At 43.6% G+C, this 11,864-nt stretch overlaps 1 protein-coding gene across 1 annotated transcript in view; it reads left to right on the top strand.

Moving 5' to 3' along the window:
- Nucleotides 1-176: 176 nt before the first annotated feature.
- Nucleotides 177-11,864, top strand: part of RSPH9 (radial spoke head 9 homolog (Chlamydomonas)) — a gene marked incomplete at its 5' end in the record, with an annotated part of 18,478 nt that continues 6,790 nt past the window's right edge. The window contains 3 exons of the mRNA XM_010293433.1: nt 177-364; nt 933-1,062; nt 1,617-1,763. Of these exons, the coding sequence (XP_010291735.1) occupies nt 177-364; nt 933-1,062; nt 1,617-1,763 (465 nt within the window). The remainder of the gene's footprint in view (nt 365-932; nt 1,063-1,616; nt 1,764-11,864) is intronic.

Raw genomic sequence — 11,864 nt, 5'->3', positions numbered from 1 at the left:
AGGTGGGACCGGGGAAGCCTAAATGGCCTCGACAGGCCGGTTTGTGGGTTGAGGGGAGAAGAGAGGGGACTGGGGAGCGCCGGGGGGGAGCTGCCCAGCTCTCCTGGAGGGAGCCTTGCTGTGCCCTGAGGGGTCTGGCAAGGCTGCATCGAGCCGTGTGCTTCAATGGGATTGAGCCTGTGGTGTGCTTGTCGCTGACAGCTTGAACTGCGTGGAATGGAGCCTCCTGCCACCAGCGACTGAGGAGATGGTTGCGCAGGCTGAGCAGCTGAAGGGCCGTTTCCAGGGGGATCCTTCTTTTGAGTATGAGTACACTGAGATAAATGCAGAAGATGCTGAAAGATTGTTTGAAGATGGTAAGGAGGTAAATACAGCAAAACACTTTCAAACTCTCTTTGCTACAATTGTACCCCTCACATTGGACAGGTGGTAGCTCCTCCTCCTTTGTTAAGCAGCCTGAGCCTGTGTTCAGGCAGAATACACACAATTTCCTCTTTGCTGTTATTGTGTGGCAATGGCTTCTTGATTGAACTCTTACTTCAGTTACTCCTGGAGTTAGACACAGCTCAGAAATATTATTTCTCCTTTATGTTTTATGCACAATTGGTACAGATCCTCACTGCTATGTCCGAAGCTTTACATAGGAACTGCAGGTACCATTCTTTATAACTGAATAGACAAGCCATAAGTAGCTGAAGTGAGAGGGAGGAAAGGATGAATGAAGGGAGAGACAGTTAATTCTCTGATGAGTCTGGACTGTCTGCTGCTAGCCACATTGTTATGAGAAGAATGTTCGATTTGTGGTCCTCTTAGTGCCATTGGGCTCCAAGCTGATGAGTCTTGTTGTGGTTTTTATTGTCACTTCAAGTTTATTTTCAGAAATGACAACAAGGAAAGCCCTGCCTTTAAAATTTGCCTTTTTTTCTTTATAGCCCGTGATCAAGGAGGAGGCCCGCCTCATAGCAACGATAGAACAGATAGACAGAGCAGTTGGTATCATCCCCCGGGGGGCATTTGTGAAGACTCCTCTTGGATCTGTGCATGAAAACAGAAACTTTGAAGGTAAATTCCCATTGTCTTTATCAGCATCAACTGTACTTTGATCATAAAGGCTGTAAATTAAGATGAATTTCTCTAGTTGATATTTTGACTTCAGGTTTATTTTTCCCCTGGGTAAGTTGAACAGGCAGGAGTGAATCCAATGTTCAGGTGCATGATTCAACTGTGGAAGGTGGGAGGAGAATCAGTGATGGCTCTGAGTCATTAAACCTGTAGTTTCATTTGTCTGTGTATAGTTTATGTCAGTGGTTAGCAATTTATAGCTGCAGTGAATTCTCCATCTAGATATAGGATGTAACCGAATGGGCACAGAGGGTTGGTCTCAACTCAGTGCCCATTGCTTATCTGGGACTGCAGTTAGCATGGTCTGCAATGCACAGCATCGGGGAGTGCTGCCAGCCATTTCTGGCGAGTCTTTGGTCTTCTTTGGAATCTGCTGGAGAAAGACTGTGATTCTGTCCTGTGCTGTTGGCGTTAGAAAAACAATGTGACATTCCATGGTATAATGTATGTTAGCCCAGCTCACTGTATTAATGGTCACCAATGGCTCTTTGCAGGTCTTTCTTTGACAGAGGCAAAAAAGTTAAGTTCCTATTTCCATTTTTCTGAGCCTGTTAACCTGAAGAATAAAACCCTGCTGGAAAAGGCTGACCTGGACCCATCCACTGACTTTCTAGACTCTCTGGAGCATGATATCCCACAAGGTAAAGGTAGCAGAATCAAGCGATGCAATGAGAGGAAAGGCAGTCTGAGCCTGGGAAACACTGAGGCGACAAGGTGTTACTGTGGAGTTGGTATGCTTGGGAGAAGCTCCTGCGAATCTGTAAAGGAACTTTATCCTTTACTAAATATTGTACTTAATTCCCTTTTTAAGTAATTCTAAACACTTGCAATAGTAAGATGTAAGCGTACCAGGGTTGTCACATCCTCAGAACAGGTCTCACCACACCAGCAGTTACCCCCTCTGCCTGAGTGCCAGATTCCCTCCTGGCTTCTGTAAAGCCTGTGATGGCTGGTGTCTCTATGGGGAGAGATAACTCCACCAGTGATAAAGGGAATTTATGTGGTTTGAAGTATTTCACACCTCTCATCCCACCCAGTATTGTTGCTCTTTATCTAAATGGGCTCTCATTAACACTAAGCTGATATCTTTGAGAGGCTGAATTCAAACCTTCCTTTGATAAACTGTGTTAGAAATGCTGGAGTGTGTAATAATCTGTACTCTAGCAGGATTACACACTGTGGAAGGAGAAAGGAAGATATGCATACTGGAATGTATCTTCAGTTCACATCTCTACTGTTCTGCTGGACAACTTTTAAATATGTTTAAACTCTCTTCCAGGGATTCCTCTGGCAGGATATTTCTCTAAAGAGACGGGAATGACTTTTTATTTGTTTCTAACTGCTTTTTGCTGATTTGCTGCATTTTTTGGATTGGGCCAAGTGTTTCCACATCCTGCTGTCTAGAACGATTCTTGGGACACAATCAGAATTTAGGTTTGGTATTTTAATTCCTGTCCTGGAGTAGCAGGATAAGATAGTAGGTGCCAGATGGAATTGGCTGGAAGGACAGTAAATTGCCAATGCTGTAAATAGCTTTTCAGACTTTGTCTCATATATATATTGCCCAATCTTTCCTTTGGCAAAAAAGAACTGATAATGAACCTAGTGAGCTCTGGCCTGAACTCTGAGCATTTTTGATTGTTCAGAGCATAAACACCACTAAAATCTAAACCATTGTTCACCTTTTGGGACTGTCCTTGCTGCAGTCATTTTCCACAGGTGTAGTCTGTAGAGATTGCACATTTTTACATACACTGGCTCACTGAGTTGGCCCTTTTGACTCAAAAAGGAGTATTGCAAGGGCAGTTAGGTCCTAGATACCTCCTAAGAAAATTTTTAGCTGTGGTTTCATACAGTAGTCCAGGCATTGCTACTCGTACATTTTTTTTCATCTTTTTTTCATAGGGTTTGTGGTAGGGAGACTTTTTAATTTTTTAAGGCCTGAAACCACAGAGCCACTGCACAGCAGGACATAAATCTGCCATGCTTTCTGTGTTTCCACTAGAAAACAGGCTCCACAGGCTAAGAGCCTGAAGGCTAATTTGCATCACAGAGCTCGTTTTAGCCACCTTCAGCTGTGATGGAGAATGACACCTTCAAAAGATTACAAATCTCATTCTGCAATGTTTCTCATCTAGTTCAAGGGACCAGGCAACTGGCAGGTCATGCTGTGTGTTAGATATGAACATGGCAGTTTTTGTGGAAGTCTTTAAATCAAATTCGACTTGTAGCTGTATTTTACCTAGTGGCAGATAGAAAGTGAGGCTTAGCTGTGCCAGTGTCACGTTTGTCTTCCTGTGGCAACCTGAGGTCTGTGTAAGGGTGAACGTTTGTCCCCTTCCCGGGAGGTTGTTGCTGTTAGTGCAGATCTCGGTCTCCACAAAAAAAGTTACCTCTCAAAGACTACCTGAGCTCAAGTGCAGCTGAGTGCTTCTTAATGGAAGAGAAGATTCATCACAGTGCTTGTGCAGCTCTGGCTGTATTGTCTTGCTCTTTTTTGGACTGAACCTGGGGATTGATGGAATGAGCATGTCAGGCAAAGAAAGTAAGATAGGAACTGGTTACAGGATCAGAAAGGCATGTAGCCTCTTTTATTTGCACTCTATCATATGCAGATAGGAGCTCTGACATTAAAGAAAGATCAACTCACCCCCCTTTAACAAGCATTCAGGTTGCCTAAAGTACTGGTTGCTTGTGAAAATATGTGTGCGTGGGGAAGAACAGAGGGCAGATACCGGCTTTCTGCTGATTTTATCAGTATGGCTCTGCCAAAGTCACTCACTCCTGGTTGCAAGACACTCAAACGCTAGTTCTTGGACTACCTTCCTTCAACTCTGTCAGAGCATGTTGGTCCTGACCCAGAGCAGATAGTGCTTTTTCTGTTTTCTGACATGTTCATATCTCTGGCAAATCCCTTCATTTTGACCTGAAGCTTTTCTTGCCTTTCTTGGCTAGATCCTCTCTTGAACAGTTATTGTCAAAGCAGAAGTAGGAATTCCCAAATCTGTAGCACCTAGAATTGTGACTGAAGCCAGAATTTCCTCTGCCCTCAACAAATACACAAAAAGTGGACTGGGGGTGAGTGACATCTGAGTGATTCTCCCCACCTGCATCGGCTAGAATTCCCCTAGCATTTTAAAAGACCTAAAGAACAGGGCTGAGATATTAAGGGCTGATTTTAACCTGTCTAAAAGTAACAACTCTGTTGGAAGAGTTTTCTTCATTAATTGGAGACTGAGCATCTGTGATGGCTGTCAAGGGGGTAACTGTCATAAAGTGTATGGTGCGTCATTATAGGAGAGCAGAGGTGTCTTACAGAATGGAAAGTTGGAGGCAGAGGGAACATTTTATGTGACAGCTGAGAGGTGGGAAGAAAGGAAGTTAAAACTGTGTTGAATAAAGGAAACAATGGTAAAAGCAGAGATTTTAGAGCAAGATTGGAAAACCTGGAGTTTTGTAACAAAACTGTCTGCCACCCTTATCTTTACCAGGGATATCTGTGGTGATTGCAGGTTCCAGATTCTGTCTGTGTGTCTATCAGGTTATCTGTGCACTTTAAGAGTTCAGAATATGTTGCTGCTCCTCCCCTAATCATACTGTGAGTCTGTTTTTTTCCCCTTTGGTGTCTCAGCTCCCAGAGACAAGTGACTGTGTGACTTAATGTTTATTAAAAAAATAAATTTTTTAAATGATTGTGGAAATGAAGTGGGAGAACATGAACTCTGTCTCAAAAGCAAATTCAATCAGTTTATCTCCTTTAAAATCTCCCGCTCTCCAAGCCAAAGTCATGAATTTGGGTGGCCTGACTCATGATTTTTGAACATGGCGGAGTTGCGATACTGATCTTCTGTCACCAGAGTATCAGATCATGTAATGGTCCATTCTGATCCCAATGGCCAGCTGGCCAGAATGTTGCATGCTGGGATCTGTAGGTTTTGCTGGCCATATGTCTGCATTAAAGATAAGCTTGTTTGCTCTAGTCTAAGCAGACAATCTGCTCAACTTTATGCACAATTAGATGTAGCCTTTCAGCTGCTGGCAGACTGCCAGCATGGTCCTTTCTGCTGCATGGAGTTTGGCACCCTGGGCGATAGGAACTAGAGTTGTGGCAGTTTTACAGGTGCTTGTAGATAATGGAATGGCAAAGCAAACAGCAATAATTCCTAGCATGCCTACAGCATTTTCACTTGATGACCTAATGTTGTGTAGATATAATAGTCACTTGTTAGGCATTGGCATGATGGGGAAAGTGAAAATGGAGGGGGAAGGATGATTTTACGGTGACCATGGTATCTGGTCAGGCAATTTTACATTCTGCGAGGATAAAGTAAAGGGATGGAAGAAAGCCCAAGGTACTAGTGTAGAATGAAAAGCTTAGCAGGAAGTGAAATAGGGGATGGAGAATTCAGCTCTTTGGCGCTTTCAAACTAGAGTTCAGAAAAAGCAGTAACTTGACTCTGAAGGTTTGTTACAGCTTACTGACTCAGATCACTTTGATATGGAGATAAGGGACACCAGCAGGGCACTGTTAAAAACTGATGCGGGAGGGGAGGTATGTCACAGGCAAAGAGAAAGAAAAATGTAGATAGGAAAAGATATGATTAGAAATAGGATTTATATGAGAAGAGTTTATTTGAAAGTCATGACTCCCAGTCAAGAAATAGCTGCTTTTGGCTGAAAGCCTACCATAGTTCACCGATGGAGTAAAAGTAGGAATTTGAATTAAAAAAAAAAAGCAATATAAAAGGAAATGCAGAAAGTTTGGAACCAGTAATAATTGATACATAATTGGAGGTGATAATGAGTAGAAAATGACAAAGGAAGCCAGGATAAACTGGAGTAATCCATGACAACTGTAAGGAAGATTTTTTTCAAGCGTATTGAGAGGAAAAGAAAGCATAGGAATGGTACTGGAAACTGTCACTAAACTGTGATGGTAAAAAGGCTGATAAGAATGTGGAAGGGCAGAAATGCTCAGTAATTTTTTCTGTGTTGTTTTTGGAAAGAATGAGGACTCACATCAAATGAAGACAATAAAATACTGTTTTAGAATTGTTTTCAGACTATTTGTTAAGGGAGGCTGGTGTTAGGCAACCTTTTCTGTTTGTCAAAAGATGAAAATGGCAGAGACAGATAAGTTACTCCTGAAATCATTATCTCAGGAGACATGTGGCTAACCTTTAATAAATCCCAGCATTGCAGAAATATTCCCCTCAACTGATCTTGATTAGTAGTTGTGATTCAGAAATCACTGAACGGGTATATTTCTGGAAGGGGTTAGGAGGGGCTTCAGCTGGAACCAGTGACAGTACTGATATTCTTCAACTTATTTATAAATGATCTAGAAGAGAGACAAATAATGGTAAGGGCAAGATCGCTACAGAGATCTTGGTAAAATTTTGGTAAATGAAGTACATTTTGATGTAGCTACCTGCAAAATCACATATCTCAGAGCAGGTATTGGAAGCCAGACTCGGATTCTGGAAGCTGTGGCTGTGAAAGGAAATCCAGGCACAACCCACTGAACATCAGTTCCCAGTCTGATCCCAAGACTTAAAAGGCTAATTTGATCCGTAGATATATAAACAAGGGCGTAGCAAACAGGAACAGGGAGGTGACTACTTTTACATATACTGTTAGTGGAATCAGAACTGGATTACTGCACATTGCAAAACTAGAGAGTTGCAGAAAAGAGCCACAAAATGATTCAAGGGCTGGTGAGAGACATAAACAGTTCAGTCTGTTTATCTTACGGAAAGGAACATGAGAACGACTGTATTACACTGTGTAAATACTCCATGGAGTTTCAGTATTGGGTACTGAAGATCAATTTAGTATAGCAGAGAAAGGCATAACAGGAATCAGCAGCTAAAAATTATAGCCAGAAAAACTAAAATTAAAAATTAGGTACAAATTTTAACAGTGAAATGATTACTAGTTAGCAACTGCAATGGATGAGTCTGTGTCTCTTGGTATCTTAGCATCATGCTGGACATCTACCCGGGAATTGTGTTTTAGCCAAATACAAATAGTTGCTAGTCCCAGACATGAGTAACTCAGTTCAGTTTAATGGGCAGTGGTATGGAGGAGTTCAGAACAGATGATTTCCTGGTACACCTGGCTGTAAACTTGACAACAGCCATGGAGGGTGGTGTTTAGCTTGGGTTTCTTCGTTGTCAGTGACAATAAGTCAAAGGTGATAAGGTGACAGTGGGTTCCAGAGGAGGACTCTCAGTACAGTTGGCTTTGCTTTCTGAACTATGATGTCTGAGGGCTCAAAAGAGGACTGATGAGATTCCTGACTTATCGCTGTCCATTGTGGAGGGTTAAGTGGGGGAAGCTGAGACCTTTCAGGTGTAACTGCTAACTCTGTAATGCTGGGAGAGATTTTATAGCATCATTCTAAATGGGTATAGAGTAGCAGGGTGGATCACTTGCTGTTTCAAGATTCAGGTAGAGAAGAAGTGCCTAGACAGAAGATCATTTCAGCTCCTTTACCATTTTGACTGTGGAGGAAGTGACAGCCACTCAGTCTTGTAGCTCTATTTCTTCACCGGAAAGTGCAGTGTTTTTGCAGCATTCCTTATACAGCATTACAAAGGTATTTGTGACTATTTCCCTGGCTGAATACTTTGGGCGCTAGCCTTTCTATAAACTTGCTGAACAGTAGCCTGGGTTAGTATTCTAACCTCCTGTCCTCTGAGCTTCATTAGCGTGCTCTTTATCGGTTTAGCAAAAGCTGGTGCTTAATGGGTCCTTGAAGATGGAGAGGTTGCACGTCTAAGTAGGAGATAGTTTCGTTTTGGCCACTCTCAAGGGCCACTTTGGTAGCCCCATCTTGGGTGCCCCAAAAGCCCAGGTACTGGGAGGAAGAAGGCCAGGAGACTCGAACCTGCTTTATCTCCATGCATTAACACAGCTAATTAACTCCCTTTCGACCCTTCCTCCAGGCGATTAAGCCTCTATCAGCCTCTGTCTCCAGCCATTTGAAGAGTCTGTGTCTGCAGAGGAATTTACAACCCCCAGCTAGCCAGTGGAGAGCAAGCCGGCTGGTTATCAGGGCTCTAAGACAAATGGCTGCCTATCTCCCCAGTGGCCTTGCAAAAGCCAGTGAAGTGCTGCTATGCTGTGCTGGCCACCTACTTTCACCCAGCCTTCCTTCTCTGCTAACATTTCACAGATGTGACCTGAGCCCTCCCCTTTCATTGCTTAACAATAAGCAGCACCTCCCCAGCTCTGTGAAAGCTGAGAGCAAGAGCACTTTACTTCTTAGCCTGCCAAGAGCCACACGGGGACAAGGCTTTTCAAGCTGTCTCACCGAAATCCAAACTAAAAGACCCATAATGAATGGGAGGGCAGTGCTTTGTGTTAGCAAGGATAAAAAGAGGTAGCCAAAATGTAGACCGAAATAGCTAGTGTGGCTCACAGCTATCCTCATTCCTGTTTAGGAGAGGTGATCCTTAGGCTGGGTGAATGTGTGAAACTGAGGTACAGTATCCCGGTGGAGTTACCTGACATTTATACAAGTGGTTTTGACACACAAGCTTTATAACAGAGGTACAGAAGGAGAAAAACAGATTAGCGTGCATCAGAACAGTCGGCTTTCAGATGTGAGAATCGAACCGAAGAGCTGGCTCAGTGGGTTATTAGTTAAAGCATTGGTACCTGAATTTCTCTGTTAAAACTGAAGTCAGCCACCCCTAGAAATAATTCTAGGGTGGCCATAGCTGCTACCTTCCAGCAGGGCGCACTATGGTGCCAGCATTGTCAGTCCTGAGCACAGAAAATCAAACCACAGAAAAGGAAAATGAGAAAGAAAAGCACCAAGAGCAGCATCACATTGAGGAGAAGGTAAGGTCTGAGTTCCCAGGCTGTGTGTCATATATTGACCTCCTGAACTGTAGGTACAGAGAGGAGACTCTGTCCCTTCCAAGCTTAGGCAATTTCTGGAGTGGTCACTGGACTTTTCAATAGCTTTTTTAGTATCCTTAGTGGTCACAGGCATGTAATGGACATACACAAATACATAAACATGTCTCCTACACCCTTCAAAAGTAGAGACACTCTTAATTTTTGCTAGTGATGTGTGGACTGGGGAGCCTTTAGAGGCTAAGGCCACTCCTTCAGTGACCCAAGAGAGTTGCCTGGGAGCAATACAAGATGTTGTCCCTCCTACAGCCGGGGTGCTGCCAACTCAGGAGTTCAAGATCAGACTGGAACCTCTCATGTGGCGGCACAGCAGGAGGACTCCAGAGCCAGCTAGTATTATTTGACTGGCTGTCCATGGTTTGCTTTGATTTCTGGAAAGCAGTCTGTTTTCCTTGGGCTTTGTATATATGGGTAATAAAGCAGTGCATTCAGGGCTTTTGGGTCCTAGGTCTGCATCACCTCAGGGGTCTTGTTTAGTCAGAGGCCCTGGATGAGTTTATACTGGAGCAGGGCTGCGCCTCAACTGAGAGCTATGGTGGAGTCCTTCACCCTCCTGACTGCTGCAGTGAAAGAATGAGGACAGAAGCAGAGTCTTCATAGCAACTTTCCAGGATTTGTATTTAAAGTTTTTTCCTCAGTAAAAGAAATCATTGCCCACCCTGTCTCCATTTCAGCTCCTGGTTCATTGGACATGAAAAGGAGATGAACTTCTTGCTGAACTGATGGGAAATGCTGGTAAAGTCTCTTAGAACCAGAAGTTGTAGTTTTATCACCACATCAGTCAGCCTTGGCCTAACCCTTTCTCTAGGGAATGATGAAAAATTACTTGCAGTGGAAAGCCTAGGGCAGATTGTGTGTCACTGAAGTCAGAACGAGGTCAGCTTTTGCTAGGAGTGATCTGGTTCTGAAGGGGCTTCATGTAAGGAATGGCAGCTCCTGCCTGCACAGCAGTTGGCATTGGTGCCAGCCCTGCATATAGCTTTGTTTTGCTGTTTGCTGCCCCTTTGGCCATAGAACTTTTGCAGGGAGGAAGTCAACAGGCATTGTCTTGTTTTACTGTACACAAATACCATATTCTGTATGCTGAAGGGGTGTTTGCCTGTGTGTAGAGAGAGGGAAAAGGACAAGGGACAGTTGATCTATGGGTATATTTGTACAGCAGTTGTGCTGTGCAGAGATAGCTAGGCTATCCCAGGCACTAGAAGATGCTTAGCCATCTTTAGTGTTCAGGATTAGCATGAATATCAACACAACTGCACTGTGCTGTGTGGATATGCTCAGTGTGACAGTCTTCTCAGAAACTGGTAAACTCTTCAGGTGATTTGGGCCAGAATTCGTATCTAGTTTAGTATGAAAACATTGACAGTTTATAATCCGTGCCATCTGTTCCTTGTCCTAAACCCTTTTAACTAGTCCTGCTAACTTGATGATGAGGTAAGAAGTCCAACTAGGCGACTGACAGGGCTTGTAGCCTTGCCCCTCCTGCAGGAGAGTGAATTGGATGTGCTCTAAGCATTTGGTGGGTTTTGAATCCCAGCATCAACTGCTTTGTGTTCTCTCAGAATTCAGAGATCAACGTGAGGTTCTTTGCCCCTAATCCAGCCCCTGTTCATCATTATCACCTCCTCAAAGTGGCCAGTGCTTTGTTATCAAGAGAGGGAAAATCTTACAAGGTGGCCATAATCTCTTCTGAGAGTGAGACAGATATTCTCCCGTGGGTAAGAAAGTGACAGTGACCGAAAGCTCTAGGGGGAAGCAGGCTAGAACAAAGCTGTCCATTGCATCCTTTCATCAAACTGTTAATCTTTCTTTCAAAGACATCACATTTGTTTGATGACAAAAGCTCCAAAGAAGCTGAATTGAGCCTGAAATCCTGTAGCAAGATTTAGAGGAAGTGTCTTTCATTCAGAGCAGGGAGGGGAGAGAGACTCCTTCTTTTTCTTCCTACCAACCAATGGGCTCACAGGAGCCCACGAAGGTGACGGATTAATGCAGGGGCTCCCCAGGTAGATGCTACGTGACTCCTGGCACGCTCCAAAAACGTTTCCACAGCGACCAGCTGAACAAGAAATATGGAGTGCGACGGGATCCAGCATTACCCTGTGCTTTGCCACTCTGAGAGATTTCTAAAATTACTACAGAAGACCCAAGATACAATGATCTGTACTGCAGTTGTCAGAATCCAAACAGAAGGGATTTTAATAAGTTTTTCCTATTCCTTATAAGTTTTGATTGCATATTGTCTTGCTGTTTCCTCTAGTGCACAGCCCCATTCCAAATCTTTGTTCTGAACGCCTTCTGTGTAAAGTCTGCATCTTTTTCTTAACAAAACCAAAAAAACCCAGTAAAGAGGATTCTAGCTCTAATTATTAGGTGGATTTAGGACTAAAGGGCAAACTAACTAGGCTAATAAGGGAGGCTGTCATTTGATGTGTGTTACTTCTGTGCTAGCTTTTTCAGTCCTTCCCATCCTCTGCTGCTCATTTATGTCTGTGTATTGTCCCTTCTTTTGTGTTGGCATTGCTGGCTGCGCAACCAGATTCCAGCTGGAAAAATAACTTTATTTTTGGCTAGACTATTTTTCAGGTGGATCGTTTCCCTGACCTGGTTCACTGAGCAGTAAAACACTTCTGTGGTCTCTATGATGGAAGTGATGAAGGGGGGAATAAGGGTTTGAGGGCAGAGGCTGCTTCAACTGGATTAAGCAGCACTGTTGTCAGATGTCTTAAGTATGGCCTGAATTTTACCCAGTACTTGGAGGCACCTGAATACGGTGCATCCAGGACAACATTGCAATCTCTGAGTCTTCCTTG

Source organism: Phaethon lepturus, unplaced genomic scaffold (assembly GCF_000687285.1).
Source record: "Phaethon lepturus isolate BGI_N335 unplaced genomic scaffold, ASM68728v1 scaffold9098, whole genome shotgun sequence".
Classification (NCBI taxonomy): Eukaryota; Metazoa; Chordata; class Aves; order Phaethontiformes; family Phaethontidae; genus Phaethon; species Phaethon lepturus.
The sequence above is the reverse complement of the archived record's forward strand: the minus strand, read 5'-3'. Positions and strand labels throughout refer to the sequence as shown.